Below are 22,047 nucleotides of genomic sequence, written 5' to 3' on the forward strand. Positions count from 1 at the left end.
TCTTTCTGCTACTGTCCCCCCAGCCTGGGTCAGAGGGCTCCCACATGGGTGGGTAGATGGAGCCCTTACCTCTATGAAGGGTCTTGCAATTTTGGGTGCAATGGTTTCTGTGACAGAAGGTTCCTGAGAAAGGACAACAAACTCCTCGGCTTTTACTGGGAAGCCAGCATCATCCATGGGTGAGTAAACCTCAAACAGCTCCTGGATTGTCCGCTGGAAACAGAAATGAGTATCCTTAAACTCGAGACCTCTGAATCAGGGAAGCTGTCGGTGGCGCCCCATCCACGCTGCTAAACACACAGGATGGGTCACTGGCAATAACCCTCCCTCCCGAGGTGTCAGACGTGACACAGGGACCTACCTGAGTGAGGAACGCCATGGAGTAGTCGTTTCCCTGAGCAGCCACTTCTCGGATCAAATCTTTGGTTCCATTTTTCAACAATTTCTCTTCAATGGAATTTCCACTCACAAGCCTACAAACACAACACAGACACATGCACACACGCAACTAAGTCACTTGGAAGCACAAGGACAGCATGAGAGCCGAGGCACCCAGGCCACTGGCAAGACAGTAGCTTATCAGCCACGCTCTACACTGAGTCCTTCCTTTGTGTGCTGGCCAGAGGCCTCCACAGTCACTGTCCTCTCTCCTGCCAGCACCCACACCACCCAGGCCTGCTGCCTGTGGCCCTCCTTGGGCCTCCAGGTCTCCTCCAGCCTTCAGTGTGGACAGACTGGCCTGCACTTGCCTGTGGCATCACCACACACCGGCAGTTGGCTCCCCACTGAACAGTGTTCTGTAAGACGCCCCCAAACCAGCCTGTGTCCAGGTGGTGCAGCCCAGGGCCAAGCCATACCTGGCTCCTGCTTTGCGCCAACCACTCCCACACCCATAACTAGGGCTCTCGTTACACAGCTACGTTAAACTGTGTTATCGTCTCAAGGGAACCTAACAGTTTTCTGAGCCAGGTCTTGCTGTCCAAGAACACAGCATAGCATCCTGCTTGAGACATCTGTCATCTCCTGCCCTTTCACAGCGTCATACTCCACTTCTTTTTTTTTTTTGGCTGTACCCACAGCATGTTAAAGTTATGGAGCCAGGGATGGAACCTATACCAGAGCAGTGATAACACCCTGTGGTTAAGCTGTAGGCCGTCAGAGAACTCCTATAGTTCTTACACACTCTGCATCTAGACTGCTAAGAGCATTCCTAGGTGCTTACGGATGGCTGCTGAGAATAAAATATTATCCCCATTTCTAGCTACTTAACTGCTAAATGGCCAATGATAAGGGATTATATGATGAAACATTCATTCAATATAAACAAGGCGCCAAATTCATATTTACTAGCATGGAAATACATTCATAGTATATTGTTACAAGAAAACAGGATTACAAAATAAGACTGCTGGCACAAACAAATTAAAAATCAGGGAAGTGTCTGGAAAAACAGGCACCAAAACAGTTTTAACTGTCATCTGGCCAGGATACTTAAGTTTTTTCTACATGCTTCCCTTCTTTTTTTTTTTTCAATGAACAAGAATATTTTAAGTATTCACTTACAAGCAAAAGAAAGGCAATAAAGCTATTTAAATACAGTGTACAGGGAGTTCCCATTGTGGCCAAGTGGAAACAAATCCAACTAGCATCTATAAGGATGCAGGTTGGATCCCTGGCCTTGCTAAGTGGGCCTGGGATCCGGCATTGCTGTGGCTGTGGTGCAGGCTGGCAGCTGCAGCTCCAATTCAACCCCTAGCCCGAAAACTTCCATGTGTTGTGGGTGTGGCCCTAAAAAAATTTTTAAAAAGCAAAAATAAATAAATACATAAATACATACAGTGTACGGATTACTATGTCTTGATGAAAACTGAGGGGTTACACAGGAAGGCTGGGGTTCCAGTCCCAGGCCAGCTCCCAGGGGCACCCTCCTGCAGGGATGCCTCCCAGGGGTGGCAGGAGTAGCCGAGAGGGGGCACATCACATGCTCAGCACACATAGGGCACGGGATGAGGAGACAGCGTCTCTCACACGGAGCGCAGGCCACACTCGGCACAGTAAACGCTCCCCCCAAGCTTGAAGACACACGCTAGAGCCTTCGCCATGTTCCTCGCTGCATATGTTTGGCCACTTACAAGTTTGAAATTATTTCAACAGTCAATCTACAAATTGATAATAGTAAATAATAATAGAAATTTCTATGTGATAATACTGGAAACAACCTAAAAACCTTTTTTGGCTCAGGTGCACTAGAAGAAATAGAATCAGTACATGTGGGATGGGCAGTCAGCGTGTCTCAGCAACACAGCCCAGTCACCACGGCAAGCGAACTAGACTGCATCTCATGCAAATGCTGCTGGAACAGAGGAGATGAACAGCAGCACCTAAGTCTGCCTGAAGGAAGAGCAAGCAGAGTGTGGGAGGAGGCTGATGTGAGGGCCACCGTGCCGCCCCACCCCGCCTCACCTGTATATGTGCACGTCCCTGCGCCTCCCGATCCTGTCACACCACTCCTGTGCCTTGGCGTCCATGACGGGATTGAGGTCATTGTCATAGAACACCACCGCGTCCGCTTCCACCAGGCTCACCCCCGTGGTGCGGCTGTGGGTGGAGAGGAGGGCGCAGAAAATCCGCCGGTCTCTGTTGAAACTCCTCATCAGCTCCTATGGGAGATGCAACAGGAGTTAGGAGATGAATGTGAGGAGCCCTTCCATGTTCTGCTATGATGCTATCATTCCACAGCAAAACCATTCCGTCCACGTCTCCTTTAATGCGTGGTCCGGGCTGAGGCCATACCAGCGCTTGGCATTTCACTCTGGCCTCTCGTGCCGGCTGACCACTGACCATGGAACATCCCTACGCTGTCTGATCACTGCTGGTCACTACCCCCCAAAAGGAAGAGACCGGACCCATGTGACATGTACTGTTGGCTCAACGCGTAGGCCCCACAAGAAAACAGAGTCTCCCTGGGGAGGGACGTGTGCGCTTTCATGTACCCCCAGGCAATGCCAGGCACTTTACAGCAAAAGCCCCTGGAGTAAGGCTGAGGGGCAGGAGGGGCAGCCCCCATTCCGCTCAGGGCTGCCGCTGAAACAGCCTCACTCCCACGGCCGGTGTGAGCCAGGCCTGAATGGGTGACCAGCCCTCTTCCTTCAGGAAAAAACTCTACAGCATGCTACATCGCTACAAGAAGACTTGTTCCCTGTGACTGTGCTGTATTCCCTCTAGGCCTTCTTGGCGTGGGAAACAGCCTATGGTCCACAGCCCAGCGGTTCGTCCGCCCTCGGGGACATCTGCCACAATCCTAAAACCCATGCTGGGACACCATGGAAGACGGCTTCCTAGTTCATCCCATGGAATGCTGGGGATGGCATGTGTGCATGGCAGTGCCACACCCTGTGGCACACAGACAACTGTCACCCACTCTACTCCTGGACACTGACTTCGCTCCTGATAGGAGGAGTCATTACAGACATTTCTACAGTCACCAACTGCGGACATCAATCTTTAGGAAGTGTGGTGGTGCTGCCAAAGGAGAGAGCCTGAGATACAGAATTACTAGATCAAGCGTATCTCCATTTTTAAGGTTCACAGCCTGTACTGTCGACTGGCCTTCTAGAAAGCTGTACTAATTTGCACCCCAACCAGCAGTGCACAAGAACACCTGTCCTGTGGTGCCGGATGCAACCAAGATGTCCTTAGCTAACTTGACAAGTAAAAACGGGGATACTGTTTTCACCTGCTTTTCCTGAACTGTAAATCAGTCTGGAGAGTGTTCACATTTTCACATGGCTACCTCCTATAATGACTGCAGGTCACCCAATTCTGGTTCTGAGACAACCAGCCAACTGTACTTAGGAAAAAAAATCTCAAAGGCTGGATGTAGCCCGAAGACATCGAGAAGCTCTTCCCTTTGTCTAGAAGGGGCTGACAGACCTGAGAAACTAGCTTAGAAACCGGCAATTGAAGTTTTAATGCAACAGTTCCCATTGTGGCTCAGTGGTAATGAATTGGACTAGCATCCATGAGGATGTGGGTCCAATCCCTGGCCTCACTCAGTGGATTAAGGATCCAGCGTTGCTGTGAGCTGTGGTGTGGGCTGCAGATGCGGCTCAGATCTGGCGTTGCTGTGACTGTGGTATAGGCCAGCAGCTGCAGCTCCAGTTTGACCCCTGGGAACTTTCATGTGCCTCAGGTGCAGCCCTAAAAAGCAAATGAATAAATAAATACATAGAGTTAATGCAACTGAATCATGAACAGTAAACTATTTCTTTCCTACCTGCCGTTGTTCACTGTTGGCATTTTCATCAATTCGTATATAGGTGAGATAATGGAAATTCAAGAACATCTCTAAAATGTCTAACATAAGAACCATCTGTGACAAAATCAGCACACGGCGTCCTTCAGACCTCAGCTTCTGGAGTAAGACGGCCAAGGCTTCCAGCTTCCCTGTGAAAGAACAACGTCAAGAGCGGCTCATGACCCAGAAGGTCAATCTGACACAGTTCACAGGGCAAATGACCCTTCTCTTTGTACCTGAGTCGAACTGGACCAGTCTCAGCTCAGGGAACTGCAGCGAGCGCAGGGCTGTCATCTGCTGCAGCTGCTGGGCGTAGGGCGCTGTGTGCTCCTGCAGGCCATGCCTGAAGAGCCGCATCTTGTGGCTGTAGAGGGAGGGTGGCCGCGCCACCCACAAGTGTGGGGGCGCAGCCACCACTGGGGGGATCACACACACCACCCTGAGGAGCAGAAAGCACACCAGTCAGAGGCAGCCCCGGGGGAGTCTCCATCAGACAACACGTCTATGGCAGGCAGCGAAGACTTGAGGAGGAGCAGGGCACAGCCATCTGGAATCTGGAGTTGCTGGAGAAGCCAGGGTGCCTAACCCATTACCACTGGGTGACGTGGCTGCTGGACCACACTCACAGCAACTACGGGAAAGGGTTGACCAGTCTTGGCCAGTGAGGTCTCCCCGCACCCCAAAGAGCAGCCTAGGGCACCCCTAACCACAGGAGCAGATATGGGAATGCCCCAGTCATGCACAGCCCTGCCTTTGGATGGGAATTCTGGGGCACAACTGCTCTGTCTCCTGGACCATCTGGAGGAGAATATGAACCCTGAAGCTGCCTCAGCCACTGTGCCACCCAGAGGGAGCCAGACTTGGGAGGAAGAGGCCCTGCAGAGAGCAGCACCTTGATGACTCAGGTGAGCCATTACAGACAACCTGACACTCACCTCCCAACCTCCAGGCCCCACATGCTCCAGAAAAGCCCTCCCTCTGGGAGTTAGCATGAGCTGGGCTTGCATGACTTGCCACCAACTGCGGGCAAGCTAAAAAGCTGTTTATGGCCAAAGCTCTGATCAATGAAATCAAAGAAGGATTAAATAAATGGAGAGATTATTCCATTGTTTATGGAGAGGAAGCTCCAATATTGTCAAGATGCCAGCTTTTCCCAACTTGATTGAGACATTCAATGCAATCCCAGTCAGTTATAGATATAGACAAACTGAATCTAAAGTTTACATGGAGAAGAGCAAGAGACCAGAAGGGCCAACACAACAACAAACCAAAAAAATGCTGGAGGACTGGTGCTGCTTGACTTCAAGACCCACTATAAAACTACAGTAAGCAAGACACTGTGGTGTTGGTGGGAGAACAAACAGATCATTGGAACAGAACATGCAGCCCAGAAACAGAGTCTCATAAATACAGTCAACTGACATTTCACTAAAAAGCAAAGACAAGGGATCAAAGATAGTCTTTTCAACCAAGAGTGCTAGAGCTAGACATCCACACACCAAAAAATGAATCTAAAAGAGACACCTAGACATTAAGTTCTTCCTAATGGCTGTACATAATATCACCTATTCTTGCAAAAGAAAGAAACAAACAAAAAACCCAAAAGACAAATAAATCTGAAGTCGATCAAGCCTCTGGATCTAACCGTTTATACACAATATGGGAAACACAGCAACATGTTAAATTATACCACCAGGAATCATTAGTCAGCAAATCCAGATTGTGGGAAATTCTATAACAGCAAATCACCAGGTTTCCACAACAATTAAATTGAAAAGGGAAACAAGAGGAGAAAGAGAACCTATGTGTAAAAAGACACATAACAGGCATGAATTAATTGCTATGTATCTACCTTATTGTGATTCTGTTTTGAACTTTTAAAATTACTTATGAAATAATCAGAAATGTGAAAACTGGAGATCCCATAGTAGCTCAGTGGTTAACAAATCCGACTAGGAACCATGAGGCTGCGGGTTCGATCCCTGGCCTTGATCAGTGGGTTAAGGATCCGGCGTTGCCGTGAGCTGTGGTGTAGGTTGCAGATGCAGCTCGGAACTGGTGTTGCTGTGGCTCTGGCGTAGGCCGCTGGCTACAGCTTTGATCAGACCCCTAGCCTGGGAACCTTCATATGCCATGGGAGTGGCCCCAGAAAAGGCAAAAAGACAAAAAGACAAAAAAAAGAAAAGAAAAAAAAGAAATGTGACTACTGAGTAGACATTTGATGTTACTACAAAATTCATATTTTTAGATGTGATGATAGTATTTGTGATTGTGTTTTGTTCTGTTTTGTTTTAGGGCTGCACTTGTGGCATATGGAAGTTCCCAGGCTGGGGGTTGAATCGGAGCCGTAGTTGCTGGCCTACACACAGCCACAGCAATGTGGGATCTAAGCTGTGTCTGTGACCTACACCACAGCTCATGGCAAAGCCCAATCCTTAACCCACTGAGGAAGGCCAGGGATCAAACCCGCATTCTCATGGATACTAATCAGATTCGTTTCCGCTAAGCCATGATGGGAACTCCTTCCCTTTTTTTTTTTTTTTTTTTAGGGAGTAACTGTTCTTAAAAAGAGTCCTTACCTTTCAGGGCATAGAAAAATCTTATAGAGGACATATCTGTCAGGAATTTTCTTTCAAAATATTTTGTGCTTAGGGGAAGCAAGGGGCACAGATAAGTCAAAATGGCCAGGGGTTAATAACTGTTGAAAACAGGCAATGGCTACACTGGGATTCATTTTATCATTCTACTTTAAATGTATGAAAATTTTCTATGACAAAAGATTTTAAAAATAGGTGAGTACAAGATGAATCTGGACAAAGACACATTTCCTTCACAAAAATTAACTCAAAATGGATCACAGATGGAAATGTAAAATTTTCACCCCCTAGAAGATGACAGGAGAAAACATAGATGATCTTGGGCTTGGCAATGATTTTTCAGATATGACAAAAGCACAATTCATGAAAGATTTAATAAGCTTAAAATTTAAAATATTTGCTCTATGGGAGTTCCTGTTGCGGCTCGGTGGTTAACAAATCCGACTAAGAACCATGAGGTTGCGGGTTCCATCCCTGGCCTTGATCAGTGGGTTGAGGATCCGGCGCTGCCGTGAGCTGTGGTGTAGGTTGCAGATGCAGCTCGGATCCCGAGTTGCTGTGGCTCCAGTGTAGGCCGGTGGCTGTGGCTCCGGTTGGACCCCTAGCCTGGGAACCTCCATGTGCCACGGGAGTGGCCCTAGAAAAGGCAAAAAGACAAAAAATAAATAAATAAAATATTTGCTCTATAAAAAACAATGTCAGGAGAAAAAAGAGACAACCCACAGGCTAGGAGAAAATATCTGCAAAAGACTTATCTGCTGAAGAAATGTCATCTAAAATAAACAGATTTTTTTTTTTTTTTGGTCATTTGTCTTTTTAGGGCCGCACCCACAGCATATTGAGGTTCCCAGGCTAGGGGCTGAATTGGAACTGCCAGCCTATGCCACAGCCACGGCAACTTGGGACCCAAGCCACATCTGTGACCTACACCACAGCTCACGGCAACAAAGGATCCTTCACCCACTGAATGAGGCCAGGGATCAAACTTGAGTCCTCATGGATACTAGATGGGTTCATTAACAACTGAGCCACAAAGAGAACTCTTTTTTTTTTGTCTTTTTGTTGTTGTTGTTGTTGTTGTTGTTGCTATTTCTTGGGCCGCTCCCACGGCATGTGGAGGTTCCCAGGCTAGGGGTTGAATCGGAGCTGTAGCCACCAGCCTACGCCAGAGCCACAGCAACGCGGGATCCGAGCCGCATCTGCAACCTACACCACAGCTCACGGCAATGCCGGATCCTTAACCCACTGAGCAAGGGCAGGGACCGAACCCGCAACCTCATGGTTCCTGGTCAGATTCGTTAACCACTGCGCCACGACGGGAACTCCTCCACAAAGGGAACTCTTAAAACATAAAAATAATTCTTAAAATGCAACAATAAGAAAACAACTTGTTTTAAAAACGAGTCAAAGATGGAGTTCCTGTCATGTCTCAGCAGAAACTAATTTGACTAGCATCCATGAGGACACAGGTTCGACCCCTGGCCCTGCTTAGTGGGTTAAGGATCCGGTGTTGCTGTGAGCTGTGGTATAGGTCACAGTCGCAGCTTGGATCCCGCACTGCTGTGGCTACGGTGTAGGCTCGCAGCTACAGCTCCAATTCAACCTCCAGCCTGGGAAGCTCCGTATGCCATGGATGTGGCCCTAAAAAGACCAAAAAAAACCAAAAAAACAAAAAGAGCCAAAGACCTTAAAAGACTTTGACATGTGAGCAAAGACATACAGGTGGCAAATAAGCACACGAAAAGATAGGCAACACATACGTCATCAGGGAAATGCAAATTTAAAAAATGAGATCCCACTACACATTGATCAAAATGGCCCAAATCCCAAACAATGACAAGGCCAACTGCTGGGGGGGACGGGGAGCAACAGGAACTCTCATTCCTTGCTGGTGTGATGCAAAACTGTACAGCTGCTTTGGAAGATGGTTTAGCAGTTTCTAACAAAATGAAACATTCTTTTACCATATGATCTAGCAATCACAGTCCCTGGTATTCACCCAAATGAGTTAAAAACTATGTCCACACAAAAGCCCACACAGGGATGTTTACAGCAGCTTTATTCTTAATTGCCAAAACTCAGAAGCACCATGTCGTCCTTCAGTAGGCAAATAGAAAAACAAACTGTGGTGCTTGCAGACAGTGGACTCTTATTCAGCATTAAAAAGAAATGCACTGTCAAGCCATGAAAAGACATGGAGGAACCTTAAATGCACCCCCCCAAGTGAAAGAAGCCAATCTGAAAAGGCCACCTACTGTATAACTCCAACATTCTGGAATGCTGGAAAAGCAAAGCTCAAGACACTAAAAAGATGAGTGGTTGCCAGGCTTTAGGTGGGGAGAGAAGAGTGAACAGTCAGAGAACAGGGCGAGGGGGTGGGGGGGCTAGAGCAGTCAAACTAAAGGATCTTGGCATTCCTGTTGTGGCTCAGTGGTTAATGAACCTGACTAGCATCCATTAGGACATAGGTTCCATTCCTGGCTTTGCTCAGCGGGTTAAAGGATCTGGTGTTCCCATGAGTTGTAGTACAGGTCACAGACGTGGCTCGGATTCCGAGTTGTTGTGGCGTAGGCTGGCAGCTATAGTTCTGATATGACCCCTAGCCTGGGAACCTCCATATGCCAAGAGTGCAGCCCTGAAAAGCAAAAACAAACAAACAAACAAACAAAACCCAGCCCACCACACCACCAACAAAAAAACCTAAAGGATCCTATGATGGCCAATACAGCACTCGCTATACATCTGTGCAAGCCCACAGAACATCCAACACCAGGAGTGAACCCTCCTGTAAACTGTGGACTCTGAGTGACAGCATAGGTTCATCAAACATAACCAGTTCCCTACTCTAGTGGGGGTGTTGATGGAGGGGAAGGCTGTGTTTACACGGGGAATCTCTGTACCTTCCCCTCAATTGTGCTGTGATCCCAAAATGGCTGTAAGAAATAGCCTATGTTTTGGGAGTTCCCTTGTGATCCAGTGGTTAGGACTCTGCAATTTCACTGCTGTGGTCCAGGTTCAATCCCTGGTCTGGGAACTGAGAACCCACAACAAAGCCACTGCATGCTGTGGCCAAAAAAAGAAAAAAGAAATAGTCTATGCTTTAAAAAGTTACGTGTAATGTTAGAGGAGGAAGAACAAAAGGACAAACAGGCACCTGAAGCAAGAGGAGTGCACAGGTACACAGAGCGCACAGGAAAGAGCTGCGAGGGAGAGGCTGGCTCACCGGAGAGAGCCACTGCCAGTCCTATCTTCCCCAATACTGTTCCCCCTGATCTGAGACCTGGAGCACATCCCTGGGTCTGCCTGGTTTCTCACCATGCCCATGGACTAACCATGGGGACCACCACTCAGCAAGGCAGACACAAGGGAGAGAGGACATTTTCAGGCTGCACCTAGAAATGAGGCCAAAGCAACAAAGGAAAATGCAGTGGGGCCAATACCCTACAGATGGCAGAGGAGGGACAGAAAGACTGCTGTGCCCCCGAAATATCTGGACTTGTGTTTTCTCTCGGAAAGCCTGCTTCTGAGTTCAACTTCCCCCCACCCCATGGCATGTGGCAATTCCCAGGGTTGGAACCTGCATGCACTGCAGCAGTGACAATGCTGGATCCTTAACCCAATGCACCATAAGGGAACTCACAAGTTCAACTCTTTTTTTTTTTTTTGGTCTTTTTGTGCTGTTCCTGTGCCACACGGAAGTTTCCAGGCTAGGAGTCAAATCAGAGCTGCAGCTGCCAGCCTACGCCACAGCCATGGCAATGCTGGATCCAAGCCATATTTGCGACCTATGCCTCAGCTTGTGGCAACACCGGACCCACTGAGCAAGGCCAAGGATCAAATCCACATCCTCCATGGATACTAGCTGGGCCACAACAGAAACTCCCTGAATTCAACTCTCAAACACATTTCTCATCGTGCAACGTTAAATCACTTGTGTGGGTTTTTTAAAATAAAATACTCTTTTAAAAGAACAAAATGCACTGGAAACTATGTCTGGTCACTTATGAATGAGCATGATAATATAAGAAAAAAGAATGTATAATGTATGTGTAACTGGGTCACCATGATGTACAGTAGAAAAAAAAATGCATTGGGGAAATTAAAAAAAAAAAAACAAAAAACAGACTAGTAGCCTAAATGACCCATTAAGAAAATAAAAGTGGAGTTCCCGTCGTGGCGCAGTGGTTAACAAATCCGATAGGAACCATGAGGTTGCGGGTTGGATCCCTGCCTTTGCTCAGTGGGTTAACGATCCGGTGTTGCTGTGAGCTGTGGTGTAGGTTGCAGACGCGGCTCGGATCCCGCGTTGCTGTGGCTCTGGCGTAGGCCGGTGGCTACAGCTCCGATTCAACCCCTAGCCTGGGAACCTCCACATGCCGCGGGAGCGGCCCAAGAAATAGCAACAACAGCAGCAACAAAAGCCAAAAAAAAAAGAAAATAAAAGTATCTAAATAATGCTACAATAAACATCTGATTTTGAACAAAAAAATAAACAAATAAAAATATAACCTAGGAAAAAAAAAAAAGAACAAAATGTAGGCATTTCCATGGTTGCTCGGGGGAAATGAGCCCAACTAGTATCCATGAGGACACAGGTTCAATCCCTGGTCCTGCTCAGTGGGTTAAGTATCTGGTGTTGCCACAAGCTTAGTGGAAACTGCAGCTCCAATTCAACCCCTAGCTTGGGAATGTCTATAAGCTGTAGGTGCGGCGTAAATAACAAAAAAAAAAAAAAAAAAAGACTATCAACAACACAAAGATCTGTTGCCCACACCCCAAGTCAGCACACACAGGCCTGCCCATGGCCATCCAGAGCCCTCCCAGGCCCATGCCTGCAGGGCAGGGGCCTGGCCTACAGGGCAGGGCACACTTCTGGAAGGCAGAGAGGGGGACCTTCTGGCACCTAGGAGCCTGGAAGACCCCAAAGAGACTTCCAGGAGACAGCTCAGGAGAGAGTGGAGGGAGGAACAAGATGAACATTCAGAGGACAACCACAGAGGCTGGGCTGCAACACAGTGAAGAGGGTGAGTAAAAAACGCTTAAAATACAATGACAGTCAGTCCCAGGCCCTCTCACCTGTTGATAACATCCTGGAGGGATTCTTGGCGTTGAGTCAGCGTCAAAATCAGGTCCCTCTGACTTTTCGAAGGTGATATGAACTGGCTCATGGGCCCCGTCACCTTTCCAGTGCTGCTCTCAGAAGCCCTGAGCCACGGCATGTGCTCTCTGCCCAGCAGGGAACAAACCCCCAACAAGTCTCTGCCATAGATGGGTGCGCGGGAGCAGCGCCGTTCATTGACAAAGTAAATCTGGTCCAGCCGCTCTTTCATAAGTCTAGTCTTTTCCTCCTTTAGCAAAAACAGGGGTGAAAATAGTTACTGAGAACCAACATGCCCCGTTACTGGCCTTACCAAGCCCAATGGGTCCCTCTGCACAATGATCAGCCACAGGGCACTCTTAGACACAAGGGGCCTGGCTCCCCAGGAAGCAGTGACAGGAAAGAAGGCGGAGAAAATCAAAATTCTATAATTTAGCGAGGGAGTACATTTCTGATGGCAAGGAAGTTGATGACACCTCACAGAAGTGGCTAAAGGTCACAACCAGCCCCTGTAACAAGCAGCTTCTGAAAACATCTTCCGAATGAGTGTGTGGGGCGTGGTGCCCACTGGGGTGTGCAGCACCATACCTGGGTTGGCCCGGCGACGGGGGAGGCTGGCTTGGAGGCCACTCCAGGTTCTCCTGCAGCCAGGGGACTGACTGCCACTCGGCCAGGCACAGCCACTGCAAATGCAAAAACAAAGGGCTGGGACACAAACCCCTTCCCTGGCACACTCTCCAGAACATTGCCATCTTTCACTAGCTCGTTTCTGGAACGTGCAGGCTTGTGTCTAAACCATTCACAACGCCCAGCGACACGTGCTTGCTCTCGGCCACGATCTGAGCTGAGCATGGCAGTCTGTTTCCCTCCTTGGACCAATGCTCAGTGCGGGCCTACACCTTGGTCCCCTCCCTGCCATGGTGCCCGAGCAGCAGCACATGGCCCAGCAGCGGCCACCCTGTGTGCCCAAGGGTAGGGAGTCAGCACTGCCCCGTAGACCAGGACATAAGGGCCCAGGACCCCCACAGCCTGCTCCCATCAGCTGAGCTGTGTCACCTGTCCTGAGAGAAACTTCTGCACAAAGGACTGCTGGAAGCACTGACGACCAAAAGGGGCCTCTTTAGGGCAGTGACAAGAAAGGAGTGAGGTGACTAGACCCAGTGGTTGGCATGCTGTCAGGCTCGAGAATCTGGGGCCCACAGAGCAGGACTCATCACCCTCTGTGGAGGGGGGACAGCAGTGGGTTCTGGGAGGGAGAAAAACTGAAGCAAAACCAATTTGCAAGTAGGGCCATGTGTCAGGGCCCTGTCAGCACCCAGCCCACCGCCAGAGCCCAAGGGGAGTGGGTGCAGAGGCCCCGCCTCAGCTGCATCTCGGATGAGACAGGGCCTAGGGACTCTGGCTGGGAGAGGTCCCAGCTGCTCCCACACACGGACCCCGTGGCCCCATGCGTGGGCTCCTCGGCAAGCACCACAAGAGGATGGGTGTGTCTGGAGACAGCAAAGCCCTGGGGAGGCAGCTGTGGGATGGGTGAGGGGCACCCATCGGAAGGCAGGGAAGGTCCAAACCCTGCTCCATGACCTGTCCAAGGAGACCTTCCAGTACATTCCCTTCTATAACATTAACAAGCAAAATTTCTCATGATTCCAAGTCTGTTGTCAAAGCAAAATCAAAACAGACATCTAAAGTAAGAGGAGGCTGGTTGTATTCAACCAAGACCTTTGAGAAGAAGAGAGAAGAAACCAAGGTGACACGAGCCACTAGAAATCAGAGGCGGCCACAAATGGGACTTTCAGGTTTCGAGGCACCATGGAAGTCCAGATACACCTTCCAGCTGCCTCAGAGGCAAAGTCAGAAAGAGGTTTCAAACCAAACCTCCTTTCTGCTCACAGCACTCTACCTGGCGGGGTCACGGGTGTGGGGCCTGGGCCGCCGGCTGGGGGCTTGCTTCCAAGGGCATTCAGGGCACCCGCTTGAGACACAGTCTGCATCACCACGGGGCCTGGAGGTCGCAGGTAGGACTGGCCAGGCGCAGACACAATCTGGAGAACGCTGCCTGCAATCACAGGTACAGGGGTGTCAGTCATGAGCACACGGGCCCTTCACCCACAGGCTTCACTCACTTCCAGATGTACAGAAACAAGGGATAAACTGATAATCCAAAACCTAATTTGCTCCAAGGCAATGCAAACTCCACTGGAGAAAAATGAAAATAACTCACACACAAGTGAAAACTCCTAAGGAACAAAGGCACTTTGCTTACTGTCAAGAAAATGCCTGACTGTAAGTAATACAGGGTACTCAGCTAAGGGTCTGTCATGTCTGCTGGAGGCCCAGGCCAGTCACAGGTGGGAAGGTCCCAGCTCCCAGGGGCACTGAAGCCCACCAACTGGTCAAGCTGAATGGAGAAATAGAAACAAACTTGTTTTTTAGCCTAAATGCTGTGACTCTATGGCCACTGTTAAAGGAGTCTGCTGTTTTTAACCTTTTGTGTGATTAGGTCTTTCCAATGCCTTTTACTCTGGAATTGTGCTCTCTAAAAACTAGAGTCCAGGGGAGTTCCCTTCATGGCTCGGTGGTTACCGACTAGGATACATGAGGATGTGGGTTCAATTCCTGGCCTCGCTCAGTGGGTTAAGGATCTGGTGTTGCTGTGGCTTGTGGCGAAGGCCGGCAGCTGTAGCTCCAATTTGACCCACAGCCTGGGAACCTCCATGTGCCGTGGATGCAGCCCTAAAAAGACAAAAAAAACCAACAACTGAGTCCACCAGAAATGTTAACTCATGGCCTTGCCCCTGCATGGGATTAAGCCAAATCAAACCATTTCTTTGCCGCAGGGGACCTTCATTCTGCTAAGGCCATATCTGGCTGACAATGTACCTTTGCCCCCTTAAGAGCCATGAAGGGCACGTGTGGGGACTGCCTGGGGGAGGGGGCCAGCCCAGGCTGCTATGGAGACCACTTTGGCTTCTAACCTTCAGCTGAGTCACTCAGGATGAATTCTACCATCCTGCTCAAACCACATCCCCTCGTGTCCTTCAAGAAGCAGTTACTACACAAACACAACACTCTCAGCCAAAGGCCTGAGAGGCTTTTGTCTAGGAGTTTTAAAATCTCTATATAAAAGAAAACAGCTTCTCTCTACCTAAATTGCTAGTCCTTCGGCATTTTGAGTACTATTTACCTCACACTAAAATTAAAAAGGAGCAAATATTTCTACTCTGATTTTTTAAAATAGGGAACTTTGTTCCAGGAGCAGATTTTATTTTTAAAAAATGACTCCCCTCTATTTTACATGAATCAAGCGCCATGCTACCAGGTGATTTACGTTCTCACACTAGTCCTCTAAAACACCTATGAGACAAGGCTAAGGCCATTTACAAGTAAAGCGTCTGCACTTAAAAGGGCCAAGGTCACAGCTGCAGGGGGAGTCAGGTGGGGTGCGCGTTTAAACTCCTCACTTGGAGTTCCCGTTGTGGTGCAGTGGTTAACAAATCCGACTAGGAACCATGAGGTTGCGGGTTTGATCCCTGCCCTTGCTCAGTGGGTTAAGGATCTGGCGTTGCTGTGAGCTGTGGTGTAGGTCGCAGATGCAGCTCGGATCTGGTGTTGCTGTGGCTCTGGCGTAGGCTGGCAGCTACAGCTCCAATTAGACCCCTAGCCTGGGAACCTCCATATGCTGTGGGAGCGGCCCAAGAAATGGCAAAAAGACAAAAATAAATAAATAAATAAATAAACTCCTCACTTGATGTCACTGTCAGCTAGCTTTTACCTTGCAGCTGCAGGGGCTGGCCAGCTGTGAGCTGCCGGAGCTGGCTATGGGACAAGGTGAACTTGTTCCCCTGGAACTGCAGGGTCACAGGGGTCTCTGGCTGGGCGACTCGACTCGGTGGGCCAGCGAGGGAAGCCAGCTGGGCTATTTTAACTACCTCTCCACCTGCGGAAAGGCAGAGGAAAAGGGCATTAGAACTGTAGGGAAAAGGTTGCAATCGCTAGACTGACGATCACCTGTCACATAGAATGACCGTCTGCAGTAAACTGATGTGTCACAGAAACATTTATTAGGTATCGCTCTCTAATATTTTCAAAAAACATTTTAAGAGAGAAGGAAAAAGCATTGAGTTTTAATAGTCAACTTAATTATAACTGGCAGAAATTTTAGATTATCAGGTATTAATGTACTTATTCAAACCATTAAGGAACATTCTGCTTTCCTTTCCAAAACAATAAAAAAGTAGCAAACATCAAAATAGCAGAAATGTATTGGTAATAACACTCTGAAACTCTCATATCAACCTCTTTCCCTTGGAAATGTGAAAAAGTCCGTGTCCAATTTAGCTTGCAGAGATAGAGAAGATTTTATCATTACAGATAAAATAGGTAACTAGCTTCAATTACACCCATACCCGTTTCAAAATCTGGGACCGTATTTAAGTACATAAATACATCACACTTTCCAATATAAGATTTCACGCTAATTTGAGCTAGATTGTAGGACTATAATTTTGTGAAGAAATGAGAAACTTAACATTGCTTAAAACATTTTGTTTAAAAACATAACTCAGATGGAGTTATATGCACCTAATTCAAAAATGCACTACCTTTGGAGTTCCCTTTGTGGCTCAGCGGTAACAAACATGACTAGGATTCATGAGGTTGAGGGTTTGATCCCTGGCCTCACCCAGTGGGTTAAGGATCTGGCGTTGCCATGAGCTATGGTGTGAGTCATAGACACGGCTCAGATCTGGTATTGCTGTGGCTGTGGTGTAGGCTGGCAGCTGCAGCTGATTCACCCCTAGCCTGGGAACATCCACATGCCGCCGCCAGTACGCCCTAAAATAAGCAAAAAAAAAAAAAAAAGGCCGCTACCTTTGGGCTATAACTGAGTAACAGGTTTAAAGGTTTGTTTTTGTTTTCTTCTAATCCAATGGTTGATATTCGAGTCTAAATGTTCCTCCCATGAAAATTCATGCCAGAATTATTAGTGATACCATGAAGAAAACAGTTAGCAAAAGACTAGAAGAACATCCAAGGATAACTTGCCCACAGAAACTGTCAACAAAGAAGGGGAAATGGAAAAGGAGCTGCAGAGATCTGTGCACAGAATGTGACTCTCCCTTGAGCCTTCCTTTGTCCAGGAGAAATGGAGGCAGCCTGGCCCCCTCAAGCTCCCCTAAAGGAAACCCACGGAACTCCTCCTCCAGGCAGTAAAAAAGAGACACATGCAAGGGCTTTCCTCCTGGGGGCCATGAACTAGGATACGTGTTCTGTATTTGCTGGCACAGAGGAGAGGCTGTCCCGAGAGGAACCCAGCCTGAACTCAGCGTCTCCTTGTGACACTACTTCTCTCTCCAGCCTTCCAAGAAAGGGCCCAACACAACAGGTCAAGCACTCCAGGGAGCTATGAGAAAGGGTGGGGCCCAGAACAGTTTCAGTAAGGACCATGCCTACAGCAGAAGGAACAGAAGTACGTGGAAGATTGGAAGTGCTAATCGCACTCACTGCTCACGGAAAAAGTTGTTTAAAAAAAATGTAACAAGGTTTCAATGGTTTAGTTAGTGACTTACTACAAAATGTCCACTTGAGCAATCCTTAGTCCCAGGTTTAAATTTGGCAACAAGTGAGAGATTAAAAAGAAGTCATGTTTTTTAGAAACTGAACCCTAGTTCAAGTGGCTATCGCTGTATTGCCCTTTGCCGTCTGAGTGGCCCTCGGCTGATGGGACGAACCCTCAGCTCCCTAAGGAGAAGTGCCACCCTTGGCACACGGCAGCAGGGCATGAGCACGGGAGGGAAGCAGAGCTGATGGTCAGGGTCAGGAAAAAGAACAGAGAAAGGACAGGAGCCTGGACTCTGGCCCTGGAGTGGAGCCCCCCCTGGAGATTTAGGGCTGGAAACGACAGCATGGCGAAAGGCAGCACCGGACACAGGGTTGGGGAGACAAAGGGAGTGGACAGCAAGGCTCTTCACACGCCGCTCATCTGAACACAATGTCCTTGTGCAAAGAGGTGGCAGAACCGGGAGAGGCGAGGCCACTTACTAGGCAGGCGCGCCTGGGCCTGCGAGGTGAGCACCAGCCCCTGAGGCAGCGCGCTCTGCCCGGCCGGGTGCGAGGGGGCCTGGGGCTGGGGCGGGGGCGGGCCCGGGGCCCGCAGTTTCGCAGGATGGGCTGGGCTAGGTGCTGTGCTGAAGGTCGAGGCGGGCTGGTGTCTCGGAGCACCGCTGGAGGCCTGAGAGGTCTGAAACGGGGCTGCTGCCGCTGCAATCGATAAGGTTGGTTTGTGCAAAGCTGTTAGAGGTTCTCAATAAAATGCAGTATCAAACCCGAATTTTAAGAAATAAAACAAACATTACGTCATATGGCCTTTCAAGTGAGAGGCCCTCTCTAAGAAGGGGAGTGGTGTCTATAGGGTGACAGAAATCTAATTTTTTAAATGTTGTTAACTATTTTCACTTGGAGTTCACCAGTCCGATGCATGGCATGGCCCGCTTCTGGAGTGAGTGAGTGTTGGAAGTCCACCCTTTCAAACGTCCTGACCACACTCGAGGGCAGGCAGCGCTGGCCCCCCAAATGCTCCAAGAGCTCCTGCAACAAACACCTGGGACACTGACCGAGACCTCAGAAAAACACAGCGGGCAGGACACTGAGGACCCTGGTGACCAGGTTGGAATACTGCTTTTATTACCTTTTCTGCCATTTAACCCTAGCTTCCTTCACAGTCATCATCGGGTTACGCTGAAATGATGGCATAACACACAGAAGCAGACTTCCTTAGAAGTCTCCTAAGGGACTCTGACATGCACTTTCCCACAAACAAGAGAACGTCCCTGCCGAGGTACGTCCTCCACGTCACGTCAACACTGACTCGACTAGGAATGGTATGTCTGCTTCAGGGAAAACCTCAGTTCACAGACATAAAAAGGCCTAAACCTCATGTGAGAACTACACATGGTCTCTTGGGCAGAGCCAGCGTGGACGGTCCCACTCCTGCTGGGAGGAATGGTTACACGTCCCCATGGGGCCAGGGAAAGTGCGAGCAACTTCCTTCACAAAACCCTCTGTGACGCTGAGCACACTCCCATTGAGAGCCATACCTTTTGCATCGGGATTCGCAGAGAACGTGGCAATTGGCGGCCGTCCACGTACGTGGCCCTGGGGAGCAGCAGTGGCTGTGGCAGAGGTGGCCATCCGGGGCGGGTGTGCGCTGGGGAAAGCCACGGTGCGCCCCTCGGGCTTCTGGCCATACTGCACAGGCTGAAACAACCTAGACGCCCGGGTGTGCGGGCATGAAGAGAGGGGCACTGCTGAGACCCAGGGCCGCCCTGGGGGGCAGCCAGGGGTCCTCACCCCCAGGTACAGTTTCTAACTATTGGGCTAAGCAGCAGCAGATCACAGGGTCACCGGGGAGGTGCTAGCACACAAGCAGCGTGTCAACCCTTTGCCTGGGTGAATCAGGGGCAACAGGATTTTAATTTATTAGTTCCCATCAATGTGGACCAAAAAAAACCACATCCAACACAGTAAGTCCGTTACACTACCTCTTCAAATGAGAGTAAAGTGGGGTGAAAAGTCAACTTGCATCAGTCAAATACAAGGCACTACAGGAAATGGACAGGAATGGCAGAAGTGGTAATGGCACCTCACAGGCAACAGGGGGCACAAATGTACAAGAGGAGCCACACCATGGCTGCTGCTGTCTGAATTTACCCCAAGGCAACATACTCTTCATATCACTTTTGCCTGGAAAACCGTATTGGCAGGAATTCTCTATTCTCCAAAACCGTGTGCAATATAATAGGTGGAAACAGCCAGCAGAAAGCCACTAAATGAGGCTGGGCCAGCCCCGAGAGCACTGTGGCTTTGTTGCTCTGGCTATGTATTTAACTGAGGGCTGCAGGCTCCTGCAAGCATGAGCCAGGCAGCTGAGGTGAGGGTGGGTGGATCAAAGGCCCCAAAGAAGTAACAGAGAGAAAAGGCAAAAAGCACGGGCTGCCCATTTACAGAGCCCGTTTCTCTCTAAAACACCAATTTGGGGAGTTCCCGTTGTGGCGCAACGGTTAACGAATCCGACTAGGAACCATGAGGTTGCGGGTTCGGTCCCTGCGCTTGCTCAGTGGGTTAACGATCCGGTGTTGCCGTGAGCTGTGGTGTAGGCTGCAGACGCGGCTTGGATCCCGTGTTGCTGTGGCTCTGGCGTAGCCCGGCGGCTACAGCTCCGATTTGACCCCTAGCCTGGGAACCTCCATATGCCACAGGAGCGGCCCAAGAAATAGCAAAAAGACAAAAACAAAAACAAAAAAAAACACCAATTTGGTTTTTCATTTTTAGCTGGAGCATAAACTTCTGCATGAATCCAGCTCAATGTGTTTTTAGCCTATTTTGAATCATCTGTGTTTAGAGCTCATCATCTAACGTGCTCTGCTCCTCCCAATCTCATGGTACCTGCGAAGTCGCTGTTTCAATGTCCCTTATGTGCAGTCAGGGGTGGAGCCCTCTGCCAGACCTCAGGTCCCAGCACTGCCCCCCAAACACACCCTCTGCCCTCTCCCCTCAGACAGCTTTGGCCATGACAGGGGAAACTGCCCTACACACCAGGTGACACACAGCCTGACCTCCCCACCCCCGACCTCCTTCCCATACAGAACCCTCCCAAATCCCAATACTTCTTTTTTTGGAGGCCGCACCTGCGGCATATGGAAGTTTCCAGGTTAGGGGTCAAATCAGGGCTACAGCCGCCGGCCTACACCACAGTCACAGCAACATGGGAGCTGCGTCTGTGACCTATGCCACAGCTCACGGCAATGCAGGATCCTTAACCCGCTGAGCGAGGCCAGGGATCAAACTCGTATCCTTATGGATCCTAGTCAGGTTCGTTACCAATAAGCCGTGACAGAAACTCCCCAACACTTCTTAAAGATGAAGAAAAGGGCACTCTTCAGGAGGGTGAATGGCCACAATGCCCTGTCAACACGTGCTGTTTATCTCAGAAACCAGAGTATGTGGGCAGTTTCCAGGAAAGGCAGATCACCAAATTCAACAATTAGCCTTTCTTTCACAAGCTGTAGCCCAAGTTCTTGCGTTAACTCAAACCTGGTCATCCCAGGTCTCCCTGAGGGGTTGTGGGACAGGGGTCCTTTCAGCAGGAGGAAGCAGGGAGGCCACCCAGACCCCATGACCCATAGCCAGCCAGGACCCCCCCCCCCCGCCCCCCCAGGGCTACCCAGTGAGCAGAAAGTGACGCTCCCAACACACACCTGCTGGGCTTCAGCCTGACGGGCACTGGCCTGCCCGATGATGGCAGTGGTGGCGCGGTGAACAGCTCCTCAAAGAGTTTCCGGGTCACCTTCTTCTTACACAGCAGCTCTGCCTCATGGTGAGTCATTTTATTTTCTAAGCCGATAAGATCAAATATAGAAAGATCGGTTTCCTGTGGAGGAAAACAACAATTTTGCTACACGAGGCAGTAGAAAAAACTGAGAAAGCAGATTCCAAACTGGGATGGCCAGGCCCCAAGGGCGCCTTCCTGAGGCACTCCGCCCAGCCCTCAGCATGCTCAGTCCCCAAGCTTTAAGATCCTCCCCATGGCGGTGGGGAAGGAGAGGTCAGCACCTAGAGACTGAACTGAGCAGAGAGGGCAGAGCCCAAAAAACTTGGGCCCAAAGAGATGGAGACACTCAGGCTCGTGTGTGTGTGTGGGGGGGAGGTCAGGGCCCAAGGGCTCCGATGCGGGTGGAGCCAGCAGACGGCACATCGCCCTGTCCAAAGTCCTGGGCACGCTGACTCCACTTGTGCCTCTTTTGCGCTCTCTCCCACCACAATGGCAAGACTCGAAGAGGACGGAAGGCAGGTGTTGGTAAGGACGTGAAGAAGTGAAAGCCCCCACCTTCATATACTACTGGGGATGGGAAATCGTGGAAAATGGTCTGGTGGTTCATCAGAAGGATAAACACAGACTCAATACACAACCCCACAATAACCTGCCTATCAGACAGGAGATGTGAGACCCGTCCACACAGAACCTGTGGTAATGAATTATCTCAATAGAGCAGAACACA

The 22,047-nt window shown here is 49.5% G+C and overlaps 1 protein-coding gene and 1 non-coding gene across 12 annotated transcripts in view; both read right to left on the reverse strand.

Annotated features, from left to right (window-relative positions):
* EP400 (E1A binding protein p400) overlaps positions 1 to 22,047 on the reverse strand; it is a 109,773-nt gene that overhangs the window by 32,344 nt on the left and 55,382 nt on the right. For all 11 annotated transcript variants that reach the window (XM_047762190.1, XM_047762184.1, XM_047762182.1 and 8 more), the window contains 12 exons: positions 21,247 to 21,419; positions 19,087 to 19,256; positions 18,032 to 18,250; positions 15,765 to 15,929; positions 13,893 to 14,048; positions 12,581 to 12,675; positions 11,971 to 12,242; positions 4,534 to 4,736; positions 4,277 to 4,446; positions 2,464 to 2,660; positions 362 to 473; positions 70 to 213 (listed from right to left, as the gene is read on the reverse strand). In XM_047762190.1, the coding sequence (XP_047618146.1) occupies positions 70 to 213; positions 362 to 473; positions 2,464 to 2,660; positions 4,277 to 4,446; positions 4,534 to 4,736; positions 11,971 to 12,242; positions 12,581 to 12,675; positions 13,893 to 14,048; positions 15,765 to 15,929; positions 18,032 to 18,250; positions 19,087 to 19,256; positions 21,247 to 21,419 (2,076 nt within the window). The remainder of the gene's footprint in view (positions 1 to 69; positions 214 to 361; positions 474 to 2,463; positions 2,661 to 4,276; positions 4,447 to 4,533; positions 4,737 to 11,970; positions 12,243 to 12,580; positions 12,676 to 13,892; positions 14,049 to 15,764; positions 15,930 to 18,031; positions 18,251 to 19,086; positions 19,257 to 21,246; positions 21,420 to 22,047) is intronic.
* On the reverse strand, positions 2,920 to 3,049 carry LOC125117137 (small nucleolar RNA SNORA49). The gene has a single exon (XR_007132502.1). It is a non-coding gene; the product is annotated as a small nucleolar RNA SNORA49 (small nucleolar RNA).

This window comes from Phacochoerus africanus, chromosome 15 (assembly GCF_016906955.1).
Source record: "Phacochoerus africanus isolate WHEZ1 chromosome 15, ROS_Pafr_v1, whole genome shotgun sequence".
NCBI lineage: Eukaryota > Metazoa > Chordata > Mammalia > Artiodactyla > Suidae > Phacochoerus > Phacochoerus africanus.